The sequence below is a fragment of the Dermacentor andersoni genome, chromosome 3 (genome assembly GCF_023375885.2).
Source record: "Dermacentor andersoni chromosome 3, qqDerAnde1_hic_scaffold, whole genome shotgun sequence".
Lineage (NCBI taxonomy): Eukaryota > Metazoa > Arthropoda > Arachnida > Ixodida > Ixodidae > Dermacentor > Dermacentor andersoni.
In genome coordinates this window covers 84,400,043-84,420,903 of record NC_092816.1, presented here as the reverse complement: position 1 = coordinate 84,420,903, position 20,861 = coordinate 84,400,043, and the positions used below count along the sequence as shown (strand labels likewise).

Here is a 20,861-nt window from a genome sequence, read left to right as displayed (position 1 = left end):
AAAAGAATGGGGTGCGAAGGTAAAGCTGACGTACAATAAATTGAGCGTTGGTGGTGCTCGTACTGTTTGAATGCACATAAATTGTCTCGTTACCGCATCGACAAGGAAAATAATAAATGACACAGAAAGGCCCAACGTGAGGAACTAAAAATTCTCAACTTATCTGTCGCAGCGTTGTCAATAAGTAAAAAAAAAATACTGGAAGTGATTCTTATGACACATAACCCTGACGTAGCAATTGTCACAGAAACCTGCTTGACAGGTGTAGTTTACGATGGTGAGTTCGTTGAACCTGGGTACAGCGTGTTTATAAAAGGCCGTGGCACAAAGCATATGATGTGTGTGTGTGTGTTTTTTAAAGTCAGTAGGTGTGCTTAGAATGCCGGGCATGCCAAACGTACAATGCATCTTTTGGAAAGTGTACTGTTGCAATATTAAATATGTTGTGGGGGCCATGTACAGGCCTGCATCTCCAGTAGCTCATATGATAGATCTACATGCAATAAAATATAAAGGCGGGTGATCGGAAGATTATGACGGTCAACTTCAATCTACCCATCATTCACTGGACGACTATGTCCCGTTATCACGGTAATACTCCAGCTTCTTAAAATCGCACGTGATTATTGCCTTTGAGTTCTACTCATCCCAATCAGTTGATAACTACACTCGAGTCCAAGGAAGTTCTAAATCACTTCTTGACCTCTCTTTTGTTAGTGGCAGCATAAGCGCGAACAGGTATTGTGAAGTTGTACTTGGAATCTCAAGTCACCATGCTGCTTTACTCACAGTTTCAAATATTCTCGTGAATCCAAGCCGTAAGAATTTCCGTGTTTCGCAATTTTTGCAGGGCAGATGATGTATCAATATTAGGCAAACTTCTTTTCCATTTTAACGCCTTTGTTGCAGCTCATATGATGCGCACCGTCTCTGGGAGTGCTCTAAGGACATCGTAAATGACTGCAGCGCACGCTTTGTTTCAACTATCCTAAAGAAAATAAAATGGAAAACCGGTGGGATTCTAGGGAGGCATTGAAATTGGAGAGGAAATTAAAAACAATAAATTGAATTCAATTTTGGGGTTTTACGTGCCAAAACCGCGATGCGATTTATGAGGCACGCCGTAGTGCGGGACTCCGGATTAATTTTGACCACCAGAGAATGTTTAACGCGGCCCCAATGCGCGGGACAAATGCGTTTTGCATTTCGCCCCCCCCCCCCCCCCGCGTGGATATGCAGCCGTCGTGGCTAGGATTTGATCCCGCGACCTTGTGCTTAGCAGCGCAACCCCATAACCTCTAACCCACCGTGGCAGGTTCTAAATAATAAAGAACAACAAACTTTGCTATAATGTCCTGCATTATAAACAAAATGTATTGAAAGTATCCTCTCGACCTAAAGATAAGGTGGGCCAAGAGAAGCAAAATTCATATGGGAAATCATTGCCTAACTTTATTTCAACGTCACCTGAGAAGTGCTGGCGTGAGGTGTCGGCAAGATCAGGGAATTACGACACGTTTCAAGTGCAGGGCAAACAAATTAATGATTCCACGATAATTTATGACGCTTTCAATTCGCGCTTCAAACCGGGTTTTACAAGCGATAACAATTTTTGGACATTTTATAGCGCTACTTTACCATCTATATCGAACCTCACTATCAAAGGAAATGGCATTCTGAAGATGGTGTTGAAAATAGACGTTAAAAAAAACCCTGGCCCAAATGGAATTCCCTATGCATTTTCGAAAAAAATATTCCCAGCGAGTATCCACGTTGCGAAGGAGAAGAAGAAGGGAAAAGTTTGGGAGAAGAGAAAAATGACATTAGAAATTACAGTTGTGACGGCTCGGCCTACCATTGAACACTCCGGTCCTGCTGTCTTTCGGAGCGTCTGTGCTTGGGCATTCACACAGAAATGTTTGAATCCCCTTACAAAAATTCATTATTGAATCAGACCGATTTCATTGTTGACCGTATTATTCTTTTCATTCCTCCTTTATTGTCTCATTTATATTATACATAATGTTTTCTCTTGATTGAATGACAGTCTAGTGAACCTTTTTGAACTGTCCTCGTTTGAATTTATGCAACAATATTATAGATTTTTAAATTCATTGCCTGAGCACATAAGTATAGTCTGCCCGACTCTTGGTCAATCCCCCTGAGTGGGTATGCGCCAAACTCATCAAGAGCATCATCTTCATCATAAACTATTAATTAATTATGGGGTTTTACGTGCCAAAACCGCTCTCTGATTATGAGGCACGCCGTAGTGGAGGACTCCGGAACTTTCGACCACCTCTGGTTCTTTAACGTGTGCCTAAATCTAAGTACACGGGTGTTTTCGCATTTCGCCCCCATCGAAATGCGGCCGCCGTGGCCGGGAATCGATCCCGCGACCTCGTGCTCAGCAGCCTAATCATCATAAACAAGGATGGCTACCTTGTGAAACTGACGTATTTCAGTTTTATTACACATTTGGCACAACCGACAGGAACCGAACCTGTATTGTGCACTTCATCTGCCTCGTTTTACCGAGGGCCATGCGCTTAGACGCTATTGAAATCTGTGCGTACGTCGACAAGCACGCGAGCGCGGCAAGCCTTTTTCATGGAGGACGGTTTGTTGCTTTGGGTGAGCACTGATCCCTTCTTCAAAATGCTCACGAACGACCTTTTGCTATTGGTGGTACAACGTAACCGTGTACGACCAGCACGAGTGAACAAGGCCGAATATATGACAGTGCGCAAGACATTTTTCATCATATAATGGAAATACAGCAGAGAAGTAGTGAACACCAGCAACAAATACTAGAGCTCGTGACGAAAAAACGACCTCCGGCATTCTCGGAGGGCGTTGTTGGAACCGGTAAAACCGGATGTTTATGACGGTTGGTCACCTGCAACCGCTCAAGCTTGGCTGAGTTTCTGAGTACGCGTGCGAGCAAAATACGTGGCGTCAAGACCTTGACAAGGTTATGAATATGCGCTTGTACCTACGAGGCATGACGACGAAAATCTGGCGTGACTTGAGAATCACCCAAAGAGCGCACCGGCCATGGGCTGAGTGCAGAGACAGTTTTTTGACGTCTTTCTGCGAGAATAAGCTCCCGAGCTGGAACAGCGCTATAGCCTTCAAGTATAATTTCGGCACTCTGGTTGAATACTTTTTTTGAGAAGCGAAGGCTGCTACATGTTGCTGACTCCGCGTTATCGGACTTGTCCCTCGTACCTCTGATTATATTAGGCTTGCCAAAGAGCATGCAGCACATGGTCCAACTACGAACGCCGCATACTGTTGATGACTTCACCCGCCGTGGTTGCTCAGTGGCTATGGTGTTGGGCTGCTGAGCACGAGGTCGCGGGATCAAATCCCGGTCATTGCGGCCGCATTTCGATGGAGGCGAAAACACTTGTGTACTTAGCTTTAGGTGCACTTTAAAGATCCCCAGGTAGTCGAAATTTCCGAAGTCCTCCACTACGGTGTGCCTCCTAATCAGAAAGTGGTTTTGGCACGTAAAACCCCATAATCATTTTTTGATGACTTCCTTACAAATATGAAATATTTATGCACTTTGCAGCATCAAGATAGTGCTTCTAACGGCTACAGTACTTCATACAATGAAGATAACACACTGCGGTGTAAAAAGGTGACAAAGTTCACATCGGGAGGTCACCCTCTCTCATTTAAAGAGACCATCTTCCTTACCGATCGTGCCAAGCTTGTGTACATTTCTGTGCAAGGAAATGGGAGGAGCGTCAATGTGTTACTAGATAATGGAGCTTCGATAACAGTTGTAAACAAAAGCGAAATTCCGGACCTAAGCATCGTGGAAGATTGTCTTGTGACGGCGTGTGGTTACGACGGCAAGAAACAGACGTATGATGAGTGGGCGGAAGTGCTGATCACATGCAAAGGAAAAAGCCCCTTACCTAAGGCTCTCGTACTTGATGAAGTAAAATATCAGTTGCTCTTGTATCGCCCAGTCATGAAACAGCTACCACTTAAGTGAAAGCTTTAGCTTGGGGTGCTCGTATCTAAATACATGTAAAAGGAGAATTCGTTTTTCTCGGGAACCACTGCACCTTCACCAAATTTGACGAGGTTTGTTGCATTAAAAAAAAAACTTAAGTCCTAGTGACTATTGGTTTTGAAATTTTGATTGTGGTCATCAATCTTTTATTAAAATGGGCAAAAATCCAAAATATTCAAAAAACGAAGCTATCAAGTTTACAACTTTGTAACCCAACAATGAAAAATGATACCACAACTCTGTGAATTGCGTCTAACAGGACATCTATAGCGGACAAAACTGATATCTTACACATGAATCTAAAAAAAAATTTAGTAATATGGGAATACAGCTTTTGTAGAACCTTTGTACACACCGTATTAAATTCGCGTAATATATAATATAACATATAGAATTTGTCCGCTTTCAATGATCCAACGGGTGCCATTACAGAACCGCAATATGTGTTTCGATGCAGAGCTATTAATTTGTAAACTTCGTGCTTCTAATTCTTAAAATTTTCGAATTTTTGAAAATTCTTGCGATAAAATTTAGTCCTTAGTCTAAATTACGCTACCAAGAGCCACTAGAATTTGACTTTCTGTCTCAAATGCAACACATTTCCTTCAAATTGGTAAAGGGGTTATCTCAGAAAAAACGTTTTTGCATTTTAGATGTATTTGAATAGGCCGCGTCGGAGTTGGGCCCGAGCTAAAGCTTCCCTTACCCTTTGCTGGGAAGGGGAAGTCACTACTCGAGATGACCACCAAATGTCTTCGTTTTCACTTGCTGAACATCAATAGAAGCGTCCGCCACTCACATCAATCAACATCCGCCACTACAGCGGCGGACGTTGTCAAGCGGCATCCAGAGCTAATATGCATCGGGGCTATCCGAAGGCCACAGCAAAGTTTATGTACCGTTTGAACTTCGCGACAAGAGTGTAGTGAAACGCAAGGCCTACAATATGTCGCGAGAGAAGAAACGTTGGTTGAAGGAAGAAATAAAGAAGATGCTCGATGCCGGTGTAATCCACCGATCAACATCTGCCTTCGCTTCTCTAATCACCATTGCTCTTAAAGGATATGGCACATTTCGTCTCTGTACTGATTGAAAGCAGGTCAACAATTAGACTGACTTATTTTCCTTTCCAATGCCACTTATGGACAAAGTCATCAATGAAACCGGGGGCTCTAAGATCTTCTCGCGCTTGGGCCTGTACAAAGGCTTCTGGCAAGTGCCACTGTCAGAGGAGACTAAAAAGTTGTCCGCCATCGGGACACCATTCAACATATACGAATATAACAGACTACCTTTTGGCTGGAAGAACTCACCCGCATGGTTTTAAAAGATGATGAACAAGGTTCGAAGTCATATATCGAAATTTTTTGCAATGTTTACATTGACAACATCATTCTGTATTCTAGGTCTGAGCAGGAGCACACCGAACACTTGGAAAAGGTCTCACAAGCACTCAGCAGTGCCGATCTGAAGATAACTGAAAAAAATAGTGATTTCTTTCGGCCCAAGGTGCTTTTTCTAGGTAGAGTGTTCGACGCTGCCACCAAAAGTACCAAACAAGAGTCTGCACATCGGATTTCCACACTTAAGAAGCCGCATGACATTCATTCGCTGCGAGTTTTCCTTAGACTAGCAGGCCACTTCAGAGCTTTCATTAAGGATTTTGCAAAGAATGTAAAGTGCCTGACCAAGCTGACAAAAAAGGATGTTCCTTTTATTAGGTCTGATTCGGCAGGCTGAAGTCTACCTGACTTCGAATCGTAGGGTACTGTTCATACACCTTTAACACTTCTCAGCTCAACTACTCTACGGCGGAGAAAGAGGCCCTTGCCGTCCTCATGGCAGTGCGATACTTTAGATTGTACATAGATGGCAGAAAAATCAAACTGTATACGGACCATAAAGCTCTGAGCTATCTCCTCTTTCAGTTGGAGCCAAGAAGAAAGCTAGCGCACTTGATAAACGAACTGCATAAGTGTGATGTCGAGGTTCTCCACCGGGCAGGCAGCGGGTTGACGGAGGCAGATGCGTTATCGAGACTGGCGATCGAAGTTACACATGAAGTATTAAACATGATGAAACTATGGGAAGGATGCAAAAGTCTACAGTTTGCCAATGGAAGGTTCGTGATGCCGGAGACTCGTTCCAAAAGTGCTCCACATGTACCATAACACTCCCGACTCTGGCGGTCATGATGGTTTCTGGCGAAACTATAGTAAGCTTCTAAAGAGGTTTACGTGGAAGAATATGAAGAGAGATGTATACAACTATGTTCGATAATGTCACTTGTGCCAGGTCAATAAGGTAAACTCTTGGCCACGGCCGGACGAGCTCGTATTACCGATGACAATGTTTCGAAGTAGTGCATGTGGGCTTTGCCGAGTTGAAAAACAAGAGCGAAGATGTGCGCAAACACATTAATTTCTAGTGGCAATCGACCAATACAAAAGAATAGTAGCTGTACGCCCTGGAGAAGAAGATACAAATAGTGTTATTGCGCTTCTTGACCGAGCGATGTTTTCGGAGTTGAAGGTGATAGTCCCTGACAATGGAAGCATATTCATGAGCAAGAAGTTTCAGCAGTGGGCAGAGTTGCGGGTTTCTGCTGCGGCGCTGCTCTCCGTATCACTCCCAAGCCAATAGATTGGTGGAGAGAGCAATCCGTGATATAAAGCACTTTATGTCAATGTACCCTAATTTCCGAGGAGGATGGAATTGGTGCCTAGAAGTAGCCTTTGCACACCATAACAAGACACATACCACAAGCCTTGGATGTAGCGCCCATTGCCCCGCGTATGGTGAAGTGCCAAAACTGTCCGCCCACAAGGAGCTTGGAATTTCCGACAAACTTCAGCTAACTGAGCGAAGAAAAACCACCGAGGACCGCAGCAGGTATCGTGAAGCGATGAAACGCCAGTTCGACAAGAGGCATCGTGGACCTGATATCAAATAAAGTAGACCAACACATAAAGCGGGCAGGAAAAGAAAGCGTTATGAATTGGCCATCTATTTCTTTGATTTCAACAACCTGGAAGATCTTGGAGGACATAATTGATAATCATATGGTAGGGTTCCTTGACAGCAATCCTTTTCTTAATAAAGACCAACATGGATTTAGAAAAGGCAGTCAACCAGCACTCAGCTCGTCCCAGGGTCCATTACTTGGCAAAAGCAATCAATAATGGCAAACAGGTTGGCGTGATTTTTAAGTACTTTAGAAAGGCATTTGATAAAGTTTCACACAATAAGCTAATCTTTAAATTAGACATGACATTCCAAAATTACCTGTTAATAAAATGGATTTCGGCATGCCTGTCACGAAGACGGCGGTATGTATATTTCCGTGATCATTGTTCCAGGTCAATGAAAGTCCTCTCGGTATTTCTCCAAGGTTACATTCTTGGGCCCCTGTTCTTCATTATATATAATGATAATATAGTGGAAAAATTCTGGTTCCATTAAACTATATGCAGATTATTGCAGTTTATACTCAGAAATTGATAGCATGGTGCGGCCAGTTGCTGTTAAATCAAGCTTTCCAGAAACTTGCTTTGTGGTGGGAAAAGTGGAAGATGAGGGTCACTACACTTTCAATATGGCGTCCAGAATGTTATTTTATACTAAGTAACTAATTACAAATATTTAGGTCTTTGGATCTCGAGCGATCTTAGCTGGAATAGGCATATTAATTGTGCTGTCGCAAATGCAAACAGCAAGCTTTATTTTTCTGAGGCGAGCTTTAAGTTTACCGATTCCTTCAACCCCGCTTATGGCCTACAAATCTGTAGTAGAGCCAATCTTGGACTATACCGTAAAGTAACATTAATGAGCTAGAAAAAGTAAGTATGAAGAAGAGCGGCGCGCTTTGCCTTTAATAATTTCTCCAGGGCATCAATTACGTATCTGTAAAAAAAAAAAGCCTTTATAAAAGAGAAATCGCTGTTCCAGACTGGAGTTTTTATATAAATTGATCGGTGGTCATTTTAAGGTCGCTGTAACTAAGATATCTTAATTTTATACAGCATAAGCCACGAGACAAATGCGTGACTTAGCAATCACTCCATTTTGTACATTCAACATTATATTCCAGTACAATTTTTCTTTTTCTGCAGGAACAATAGTAGACTGGAATCAGCCTAAGAAAATTACCGTGACAGCACAGTCATTAATGCCTATTCCTTCCGATTTAGAAGTGTGTAATTCAATTTTTTAATAAACCGCTTTTTTATGAAGATTTCATACCCTAAATTTGTCTGTACTAATTGAAGTTCGAATTTTGTAAACTATACATTATTCTATTGTGTCTTTTGTTTCGATGTACTGAATTAGGTACTCTATAGTCTTGAAGGACTATAGTTGTCATATGCTGTATTTATTGTATACTATAGTCATGTAGCTATATAATGTAATTATTGTACTGGTTACTGTGATTATCGTATGTTCATTTTCTCCCTAAGTAGTGTGAACAATTTGCGATACGTGTCTGTACCACAATATTCCAGCGTGATACGTGACCACTGTGAGTTTCTTGTTAGCATGATCCCACTTTCATACAGCAAGGTTGCCACTGATGCATGACTTTTTTGTACCACCCTGCTGAAGTCACCTTTGGTGATTGCAGTATACGTAAATATTAACCGCCTCTGTGCTTGTTGCCTTTCCTAGTCAAGATAGGGCGCATATAATATGAGTTGGCTCGCGATTGATTCCGTCCGAGAGGATTTGAAGACGATGCGATATTAGCAGTTAAAACCACTCAAACAATATATTGCTCGCAAACGTAATGTGCCCTTACGCTACCTCAACAGGGAATGGGGAAAACATTAAATTTTAAAGCATTCACTCCTTCATTCATTCCTTCAAATAGCTTTATTGAGTGCCCTGCGAGTTGGTGGGGCGGGCCTGGACCCCGCCTAGGTTTCGGTGCAGGAAACAACATTCGCTCCTTGTTTCCTGCACTTTTCCGTGCACTTTTCTAAATCAGTCTTGCAAAGCAATGCTTTCGTTCCTAAATTTAGCCACCTATTAAACCTTAGCATCACGTGCGAAAATGAAGCACGGTTCTTCGCTGAGAAGCCGGGATTTCTTGGCGAGATAAAACGGCAGCTGTTTATATTGTCTAGAATGGCTCTAAATTATCAGAAGCAGATAACCGAGAGGTTTTCTGTATGCCTTTTTGTATACTCACATTCAGAAAAAAGGTGGCCACTTTACTGGATGGCAGTATCCCCAAGAACGGGAATAGGAAGACTGGCATGAGTGAAGTGGCCGCCAGTGGTACCACTTCTGCCGACCAGTAGAAAGCCATCAACAGCAAGCTGTAGGCGCACCAACCGAGCTGCGTACGACAGCAAAAAAAAGTTTCCTTATTATTGCGCTGATAAGATAGAGCTTATTGACAGGAAAGACAGAGAGGTCGGCCTGAGCTAGTGCGCTCTAGTCTGCTACTCTGCACTGGAGAAGAGGGGAGGGGAGGGAAAGTATTGGGATGGGTGATGATGATTAAGAGAAGTGGTGAATGCTTATGTATATTAGACAGTAACCCTACTAGAGCCGCTCGTCTAGCTTCGTGTCCTGCAGAAACTTCAACAGCGCTTTAGTTGCCCGCATTGAAGTTGCAGTTTCAGGCCATGGGCCGAGGATAGCGTCCTCTGACAGTGGTTGCCTGCCAACGCTGTCTATAGACTTTCCAACCTACTTCGCTCCAGCATATATGCTGGGCAATCGCACAATATGTGTTTTAGCATTTCAGGCGTCTGGCAGTGTTCCCAATCAGGGTTGTTCGACTGACCAATGAGGTGTGCGTAGCGACGGGTGAAAGCAACAACCAGGCAAATCCTGTGTAGCAATGACGTTCTGCTCCGCGTAAATTTCAGGGGCGAGCAGAATTTACCGTCTGGGTCGATCATATGTAAGCGTCTGTAGATGTTGTCATCGTGGGCTCTGTATGCCTTTGTAAGGTCCTGCATGAGTGCCTTGATCGTAGCGTTGGTGTCAGGTTGGGCTGAAAGCAACAAACTTCTCTATGAACCACACTTACAACGTCCCCGCTTTGACATGAAGCCCGTGTAATTTGCATTTCGGTTAAATGAAGTCGATCAGCGAGCAGTTTTCTGAAATCTTTCAGTCTGTTCAATTGATGGTCTTCTTTTTCTTTCTTTCTTTTAACGCCCTCTTTTTTATCTTGAGTCCATTTTCCTTTGCATGCCTAAACATCGTGATACTTCACGGAGAAGACTACAGTTGCTATGATTGCAACCGTACTAGTTTCATCAGCGTGACAACACAAATTCTTAGCTTCACTAATTAAGTTCTCGCGCATTATAGGCCATTAACAAATTTACCAAAATTAGGTCCTCGGGAAGCGTCAGTGATTGAATGCGTTTAGAGGACTTCAAGTCGACTTGCGGCAAAAATCTGACAACCTTTCGTCCCTTTCCATGGCAGCAGCGCTCAGTAAAGAATGCCAGAGAAAGTGAAAGACGAGACACGCGGGATCACAATATAGGCGCACAAGCCCCTCGTGTTTCGCATCCGTTCAGTCGCCTAACACCTAGCGCGTTCATTAAATTTTTTTGATTGCGCAGTTGCTTTGATGCCACGGGAGAGAGAGAGAGAATATCAGGAAGGCAGGGATGTTAACCAGTTTACTGGGAACCTCAATAGTGCTGGAAAGACCGGGACAGACATAGACATAATGGCACACGGTGCTTTTACGAATGTCCCGTTCTTTTAAGCGCTTTTGACTTTCCTAGTATGACAGGCGAGCTAGCCGGAATCAATGTCTTGGTGAAATTCAGCACATTACACACCACGTGCTTGCCACCTGCGTGTCTTCATGTGCTGGCACGTGAGTGTGACCTACGTCGCCATGGACGAACGTTTCACTGAAAATATTTGTTCATGCCAGCATTGAAGCTTTTGAGCTCGAGAAGCGGGGCGACTCGATAAATTTTGTAGGTTCACACGATAATTGCATTTCTTTTCATTCTTAATTGATGTATGCGAGCAGTTCTCTTTTTTTTCTTCATTTCGAAATTAAATAGAAACGACGCTTTATGTTTCTTTGCATGAGACGGGAATCGCTGTCATACAACATGCTTTCATGGAACTTTTCAGCAAACAGCATAAACTCTATCGCCAGTGTGTAGAAACTATCATATGCCAGACTACACACACACACAAAAATGCCGCTTGCGGTGCGAGAACTGTCTAGACGCATGGAGAGTGAAAGTTTGCTCAGAGGAAAAAGGGGCGAGAAAACAGACTGAGTGTGCAAGGACGTCACGCTTATCTAGCACGCGTATGATGAAAAAAAAAAACGAGTATTTGAGCATCACGGATACAACCGAAGGATCGGAAAAGAGTAATACGTAATAGGCATCACGTAATAGGCGCTAACAAAACACGCACGAGGCTGTTTTCTGCAATCTTCGCTCCTTTCCATTTAGGCGCCAAGAGTTGCGGCCAACAGATAGCACTCCTGTAGGTGACAACTGCTGCTGACTTTTTCCTGCTTGAAAAAGGCGCAGCGAGACATGAGACCATCTCAAATGGTGGTCGTAATTAAAATCATGAAATGGCGAAGCTTTTGATCATTCGTAATTGCTATTTGTCATTCATCCGCCGCCTTCAGTAACAGGGTGTCTACAAAGTTGACATTTCGAAATTCCCAGAGTTTTCCAGCTTTTCCCTGAGTGCCTTTGCGAAATTCCCTGAGTGATGCAAAACTAGGTTTTATATCAAGACGAGCTGAAATTATATCGCCCGATGCTGTTACTATCTAGTAAGCATATGAAAAAAAAAGAGGACTTAATCCAATTTGAATACTAAAGAGAAGTGTTTCTGTCATTCAAAAAGAGAATAGAAGGGAGGGGTTAGTAAAATGCACTGCAAATAAACTGTCTTCGAAAAAAATTGCAAATCGAGCCGGACATTGTCAAACACGAATAAAAAAGGAGATGCATACAAAATCAAATATTTTCGAATATGAGGCATTTCAATGAACTGATAGCAAGCTCAGTGGTATGAGGCCCGAAATTTGTCACAATTGAGATTCTCTCTCAACAGTTCAAAAGTCAACCTCAACTGTCCTGACATACTTGCTGTGGCTCAGCCCGCGCACGACGCCTCAGTGTTGTGTTTCACTGCTTGAAAGAGTTTATTTTGGTTTGGATGAGGGACACTTGCATCTCGGCATCAGCCAACACTGTATTTTGAGCTCAAGCTCCTTCAATACGGCGGCAGCACACTTCCTCTCCCGTTCATTCCTCAATGCGTAGGTCCTTTCTGTTCTTGTACACCTTCCGCCACTCGTTTGCCCCACGGACCATTTGAAGCATCTTCTTGGTCAGTTGCACACTCCACGTCCGGGTTTTCGATCTCCTCAGGGGCCGCGAAAAGGTCCGAAAAATCGGCCAGTTAGAAAAAAAATTAATGCATGTCATTTACTGCCCTTAAGGGCTCAAACCACCACAGGCACATTCAAAAACGCTCTGAAGGCCTATCGATACACGTATTAGGCATATCGGTGCTTGCACTTTGAGAGGAAATACCGGGTACACGAGTGTATAATTAAGGAATGCATACTGTAGCCCGTGCCAGTAGCCCCTTCCCACGCTTGTTATGCTTCACTGCAGTACTTTTGCGTATGCTTCACCAAGTGACATATCTGTACGGAAGCAAAGCTGACTTTCGGAAACCCGCATTATGCAACGCAACGTGCTTTCCAAGCTTCTAAGCCAGCTAATTCTTTCAATAAAAAACGCGACACCCAACGGCAAGAAGCTTCATAGCGAACTTCGAAGCGGCTAGGCATAGCGTTGCCGCAGTGGTGGCTACGGCCGCCAGCGGCTTTGAGAGTAACTGCTATCGAGATAACCTGCCCAGGGCAGCGTACCGGAAAAGAAGTGTCACATTGTTCAAAAAGATTAGCATAAAATATGTGGTAAGTCTACCACAACATAAATAAGTGTCTATACAAGTACAGCCATCGCTGCACGGTAACATGAATTCAAAGTAACTTTTTTTGCACTCCTTCCCCAGTAGCTTTCATCGGATTGGAATACCTCATTTGAAAATGATTTGTGATGTGTATTTTTACGTCGTTGGAAAATTCACATTTTGAACTACTATATGTGGGACAGGGGTAATTGGAGAACGCAGGGAGAGGCCTTCGTCCTAGCAGTGGACATAAAACAGGCTGCTGCTGCTGCCGCCACCGCAGCCACCGGATCGAGGCTTCTAGCTGCTGCAAAGGAGTCAGTAATGTGTTCGTTCATTTCTAAAGACACCACTCTGAGTATGCGTTCTTTAAACGAAGAAGCCTTGCGTTTTGTTGGTCTATCGTGAAGCCCCGCAGACCGCAGGAACCTTAATAACGCGAGTAAGACCTTTAGCGTGGGTGTTCTGAGGGAGTACTGACCTAAAGCTTTGAATTCTGATAGTGAACGATTGTCCAACTGGTCCAGTACTCTGCCCAGCACTTGTCTCTGGGCACTATATCGCGGGCAGACACGGATAATATGCGCGAGAGTCTCATCGATGTTGCATGTGTCGCACGTGGGGCTGTTGGCCATTCCAATAAGGAAAGCATGCGAGTTCGTAAATGCAATGCCTAGCCACAGACTGTACATCATGGTCTGTTCCCGTCGTGGTAATCCAGGCGGTAGGTGCATCCGTATGTCCGGAGACAACGAACGCAAACGAGACATGGTGAAAGCGTTCGAGTCCCACAGAGGCAAAGTACATTCACGGGACATCAGTCGCAGCCCAGCCGCAGCGTCTGCTCGCGAAAGCGGAATCAAGACACGCTGACCGCTTTCATGTGCACATCGGGCGGCTTCGTCGGCGTGGTCATCTCCGCTGATACTGCAATGACCTGGAAACCACTGCAAGGATATGTTGTGTCCCTTTTCATGGCAGCGATAATACATGTGTCGAATTCCTGAGGCCAGTTGCTTATTGGGTCCGTGGCACATTGGGCTTTGTATATGCACTTAAGGGCTGCCTTGGAGTCACTAAATACTGTCCATTGTTGCTGGGGTTCCTGATTAATGAAATCAAGTGCAGCAATAGAGATTAGTAAGAAGCAATTGGAAGATTGGTGGAAGGAAGGTATGGAAACGACAGACAACGGAGGCATACAAAAACAGTTCACAATAGGGGTTCAGAAACTTTGGTCGTGGGAATTCATCGTGGGTTTTATTTTGCTTTTGTTTCTTTCGTGTTTTTTTAACATTCGTAGGACATTAGGCAATAAAATAATAACAAGAGCCTACTGGCGCAACCCACCACGCCGTTCCAAAGAGGACGCTCATAACATCCATCCATCCATCCTCGCTCTACTTCATGCTTTCCCCGGCACGCGATTTTCTTCACCTCCAGGCGTCTTCCTCGTTCGCTTGCTTCGCGAACTCAGGCAGACACCACTGATTTGCACAGCTAGACAGTTACGCTTGAGCGTAAAATAATTTCCCAATTCTCTAAGATGCGCTTAATAATACATCTAAAGCAGACAAATTTGACATATTATATACTGCTCTCTCCATTGCTCACAAGTATACCCCTAATATGTGATTAAGACTGCTGCAATACCCTTGTACGCGTTGCGTTAAATTCAGGTAAAACATAAATTCGTGTATCGCATTTGCCCGATTTAGATGCGCCAACGAATGTAGTTGATAGAACTGCGATATCTGTTTTCGGTACAGAGTTAGGGATTTGTAAACTTCGTGCCTCTGTTTTTATTTAACCTGCCTCTTTTTCGCTATCGCTGAAAAAATGCTAGGACATAAATCAAAATTCTGCTTCCTACAGTCCCTAAAATTTATCTTTGCTGTTTTTTTCTCGTTCAAATCGGTCAGGACGTTGCCTCATGAGAGCATTTCTGTGTTCTTTATGTATTTGTATAGGCGACATCCAAGTTGGTCCCGAGCTTAACGTTCCTGTGAAGCCATACTCTATAGCAGAATACATAAGCTTCAACGGCGATTACTGCCATATTGTAGCCGTGTAGTTCGGCACAGCCAGGTGCAGTGAGTAGCAAGGATACGGGATAAACTCGCAAGGGGCCCATTTTTAGGCGAGTGGTCAAGGTGGTGGAGATGTACGCGAGCGACATGCCAAATGTGCACTGTTTGAGTTTCTACCGCAATGTACAGTGCGGGCAGCGGTTAAATAGTGCATGATACGTGCGAACTTTTTGTTCTGGCAACAATGCAAGCGCCTGGCTTTGCCGCGGATGTCTTGTGGTTGGCGGCGCTGGCACCCGTACAGTGCAATAACGCAGTTTCAGCGCTCCCTTCAGCTAGAACTCCAGCAGATTGAGCGGCGCCGAGTAGAGTGTTCCCTATAACAGTGGACACAGCAACGTACGTTACGATTGGATGGCCCCGGTTCATGGTAATGTTGACGGCTGTAGCTTGGACACTGAGGATTATCGCAGCACGTCTATAGAGCTTGCATTTGTACACCTTGGAGCGTACAGAGGTTAACGATGTAACCCGTCAAGGGTAGGCTATACCTTAAGACTGAAAATGCAGATATAAAGCTGGAGAACAGATTTGACCAACGCGTCCCGCGGCGTTCCGGAAATAGAAATGTGCGGAGCAGGAGCCGACCTATTTAAAATGGGTAAGCGCAAGGACCAATTTACACCTAGATATCGGTACTACAATGCCTATGAGTGGTCAAACCATGTCAGCCCCCTTGCCGCTCATTCGGAGATTTTATTCGGGGCGAGCTTACTTTGTTTCTACCTATCTATATATTAGGAACCTGTCGGGGTTACAGAGTCTTTTTAAAGGCCCATAGAGCCATTCTGCGAGAAAGGAATCGCAGCGATCGCCTAGCGCGCCTTGCCTTATAGGTGGCACAAGAGAAAAAAACGAAAGTGAGAGAGAAACCCACGTTAAAGGTGCGTCTTCACGGGATAACACTTGAGGAACATACCTTTCCTCCTATGCTCGCTGCCACTGGAATAAGAAGGGTGGGTACACATATGATGTACACGAGGCGCCAAGACTCCTTGAGCACACCGAAGGCGCCCAGCAGCTTGCGACCTGTCCTGACTGAAAAAGAAACGTTCCAGTAGAAATAAATGCCACGAACACAGGGTGCCATTCATGCTGTGGCCGTCGCTCTGACGGGGCATATTGCCCCAGAACTTGGCCGCTGCAACAAGGTGGGCACTAAAGGCATGTTCAGAAAATAAATGACCGTTTAGGACCGTAGAAAGAGCAAAAATTTCAACATCTTGGTACAATGGCGACTCGAATCGGCTGTTAATTGATTTGGTAATCGAATCAGATGTTCGCTATAAAAAATCTTCGTCTTATGTATGTATGTATGTATGTATGTATGTATGTATGTATGTATGTATGTATGTATGTATGTATGTATGTATGTATGTATGTATGTATGTATGTATGTATGTGTGTATGTGTGTATGTATGTATGTATGTATGTATGTATTCGCACTGACGACAGGCGTGTTTAAAGAAATATGACCTTTAGGTGTATGTGTATGCTTTGATGTTTTATGTGTATGCGTACTTGCGCGTTGGTGGACTAGAAATATCAAAAAAATCAATACGAATAAACAACTACTCAATGTTCAGTATTCTATGCCAATGTTTTTAAAAAAAGGAGGTGTGTAGCCTATACTTTATACCACACCATCATGCAAGCGATTCATAATTATTCGGAGCCATTGATATTCGATTTGTATTCAGTTGTATGCCAAGCACCACAGTCCGAACCCCATTATTTGTAAACCATAGCAACTTTTAAAGTATTGCAGCTTTGTAGGAGCGACAAAATCTAACCGCGAAATGTGTGCTGGCCAAAAAAATCCCTGTGCGCCGCTGGACTGTACTCGCTTGATAAGCAACCCTGTAAGAATAATCGCATATAGTGTATTCTGAGGATTCAAAATGGGTGTAGTCTTAATGTAGCTTGAGTAGAAAGAAGCAGCTCTTTCCTACGGTAAACAAGTCCATCAGTGATCTTTCGTCGTTATTAAATTCAGTAATAACTAAATATACAATGGGGAAGCGTGCCAAGATATCTTTAAAGTTATGAAACACTGCATAATGAACCTGCCACGTCTGTATGTCAGTGTAGCGCAACGTACGTCATTTCCAGCAAATTTGATTTCATCCATTTATTTATTTGAAATATCTTCTAAGCACGGCAGCATTACAGAGAGCAGCGAAACTAACAATTGCGACATACCAAAAAAACATATGAATCAGTAACATAATACGCAACAGAACATTCCTGGTGTTAACAGCGCAAACCGTAGACGGGACACGAGACGAGAAGACGACGCCACAAGCGCTATTTGTGGTGTCGTCTTCTCGTCTCGGGTCCCGTCTACGTTTTGCGCTGTTAACACCAGGATGGAAAACCGACAAGCCCAAGCTGTTATTCTTGAGAAAAACATAACACTTTTAACAAAAGGCGTGGTAAAGGGAAGTCTTATAATTTTTGCTATCTGTTACAGCAGCGGAGTCGTCGGCAAGCCAGTTAGCTCCATTTCAGTGTGCTTTTTTTTTAGATAATTGAATCATCGCAGTTGTGTCGGCTTGATAGGATGCCACATAAATAATTGAATATATGGTCAGAGCAAGAGGTCATGAGGAAGTTTTCATAGAAATGTACATCTTTTAAAAAACAAATCATATATTTTATGGAGGAAAGACGGTAACATTTTCGACATGGCAATTTCTCGTACATAACATCATCCTTAACTAGTTCTAACTTTAACTGTTTGCTACAATATTAACATGCAGCAACATGCACTGGCAGTAACCTGTAGTAACCTGCAGTTAGCGGTGATCGCGTTAGTAGCCTTGCTAAATAAAAAGTTATTACCCTTTACAATGGGCCTCAGTTAACCACTCCAAAACATCTTAATTGTTATTAACGCAACTGTATTTTCAATGGCCAAAGCATAATCGGGCCTACCTGACTTAGAAGCGTAATTTTCATCGTCCTAATAGGTCGATATTATTGTAAATATGCACAACAAAGCAAAATAAAGAAATGATAAATGCGAACCGCATTGTCTTCGTCATATTCATTCCACTCTCCACTAACGGTACGTACGACCATGTTGACTAGGGATGACGTTATTGCACGATGGCTTCGCGTAACTACGCCACGCAGGAAGTACTGAACAAACGATAACGTATAGAACAACACAGGCAGAGCACAACAATGTTGCTACGCCGCATGTTCTTTAAAAGTGGCTTCATGAATATCTATAGCTGTACTTTGGGGAGAACAAGTTGTACTCGTAAGCACCTTTGTATTTGAATAAATAATAAATGTTATGGGCCTCAACTTACTCAACGCACTGACTCTAAACATGACGTGACATGGCGTAGCACGTAAGTGTTAACTCAGCAGTACGAAGAAAACTGTGGATCATCTCAATTTTTCACAACAGCGTCACAAGTCCCTCCAATAGACCTTGGCCAATAGGTACACTTCTAAGTACCGCCGATCTGTGTTGTAAACATGCAGTAAAGACAGGCGAGGTAGGCTCTATATAACTGTTACCGATCGCCGTCTTACTGTACATTTAGGCGCTGCGCGAAGATATTCATGAAGGAGCGCAAGCTTACTTACATAGTTGGGTTGGTTGAGCCTTATTAACAGTGCGACACAGGGCACGAAATGAGCCAAACAAAAACAACTGCCGTGCGAGCGTCACCAAATTGAATCAGAGCTAAACGGGCTCCAACAGCAACATGCCATATCTCACCTTATTCTTGTCACCGACCTTTCTTTTGACAGGGACGTCATATGACAGACCACCATGGCCGCGTTGTGCACCGCTTCTGACGTGCGCGCCACTGTTACACTGGTATGGCTTATGCCAGTCCCTAATAATTTCTTGTCTTCTTTTGTAGCTTTATATAGCGAACCTGTGGCTAGGATCCAAAGGCGTATCTACTGGAGGGGCAGAGCGGAGAAGGGTGGGTGGGGCACTTGTCCCCTCATTGTCAGAAGTGAGGAAGCAAAGTAGGCCATTTTCCCCTCCTCCCTCCTCACTGGCAAATTCAACAAAACAACAGCCGAGGCCAAGTCTAACCTAACCATCTCTGGAAACATAAAATCAGCGTTACGTTTCATAACTTACTCGTCTGTAATAATCAGTATTGCCATTTTAGCAATTCTGTCGCTAGATTTAGCGGTTTCCTTTCCTGTTTAGCGGCAAAGTTTTCTCTTTAGCGACAGGCAACTTTTTAGCAACTTGAACAAACAATTGCAGATTTCAGCCACTTCGAAGGTACGAAAGTTCCTAATGTCCTTCTCGAACGCACTTTATTATTGAAAAGCTACACGCAAGTGGCCGCGACTTACTGCACAACGCATAGGCTTTGTGCATAGTTATGCAACGGTGGCCTTCACTGTGGTAGTCTCCATTATTTAAATGATGGGGTTTTACGTGCCAACACCACGACCTCATTATGAGGCACGCCGTGTTGGGGGTGGGCCGCGTGTCAAAAATTTGGACCACCTCGGGTTCTTTAATGTGCACCTAAATCTAAGTACACGGGTGTTTTCGCATTCCGCCCCATTCAAAATGCGGCCACCGTGGCCGGGATTCAATCTCGCAAGCTTGCGCTTAGCAGCCCAACACGATAGCCACTAAGCAACCACGGCGGGTATGGTAGCCTTCCCATTGTAGTACTTCACAACATAGTGGTGATAAGAGACACCACATTACGCTCACAAAATTAGTGCTGTTTTCGTTCTTTACAAAACTGATTTGAACGGATGTAAACGCCGTAGATTCTGTAGTATAACTAAACGCATTCGATGGCTGGACGTTTGCAAGCGTAGGAGTAAATTAATTGGCTAAAACAAATTGGAAAATATTTATGTTCATATTTATAACACAGCGGCTGAATAACACCGATCGGCTGCATGGAAAGGAGTAGGTATTGGAACGGCTGAGCTCGCTGACGTGAATCTGAACAAATAGCTTCCGTTTCACACTAATTTCGGACCAAGCAATACACCAGGGTGGCTTTCAGGCCGGCCAAGGGTGGAAGTGTGCTATTTAAGCTTTATAAAGCTCGAACAATTGTCATCACCGTGTTAACAAGCGGTCAATTGCGTCCCGCAGAATTTTGTTCTGTTACGAACGCTGACAAACCAGAAAAATTGAGGGATAATGCAGACTAAGTGTTTTTTGTATGTGTATGCCTATGTGGTTGAAAAGCTAGGGTATTTATGTTCTCTTGAATCGTGTTTTATTTGCAACCTTACAATCTGAAGGCAAATGCAGAATTTAAGCTGTCATCTTTAGCAAAGTATACTAGCAAGGTAAGAGCCCTCAACACCCTGCTGTTAGACTCACTGACTTATTTTTTTGTGTCACCGGCACGCACAGTAGAGAAATGATTCAGATGATTCAGGTCACGTTAGCCTATAATATAGTGTTCCAAAACAGCTACGATTTCTTAAAATCCACTTGACAGCCCTAGTCAGAACTTTAGCAACATTTTTGTTTCACTTCCTCTTCAGCGTTTAGTATTGTTTATTTTCGCTCAAAATAACAACGTACATGTGTTCACAAGGCTAGCATCCATGACAAAAAAGGCACACAAAACAGCGAAAGGGCGGAGATAGAGGTCACATGCACATGAAATTTTTCGGCAGGGAGTGAGCAAAACACAAACTCTGGCTTCGCACCAGAAGTTGACATATTCAAGATGTAGACAAAATAAGCGAAAAATGCAAATTTTCTTATTTCCTTAATTAATTGACTAGTTTGGTAGACGTCTAATAAATAACGCCTAAATTATCC

The 20,861-nt window shown here is 43.5% G+C and overlaps 1 protein-coding gene across 1 annotated transcript in view; it reads right to left on the bottom strand.

Moving 5' to 3' along the window:
* The window catches only part of LOC140216740 (Na(+)/citrate cotransporter-like), a 31,844-nt gene that overhangs the window by 3,351 nt on the left and 7,632 nt on the right, over nt 1-20,861 (bottom strand). Inside the window, exons 2-3 of the mRNA XM_072287238.1 lie at nt 15,986-16,104; nt 9,222-9,371 (exon numbers count right to left, since the gene is read on the bottom strand). Of these exons, the coding sequence (XP_072143339.1) occupies nt 9,222-9,371; nt 15,986-16,104 (269 nt within the window). The remainder of the gene's footprint in view (nt 1-9,221; nt 9,372-15,985; nt 16,105-20,861) is intronic.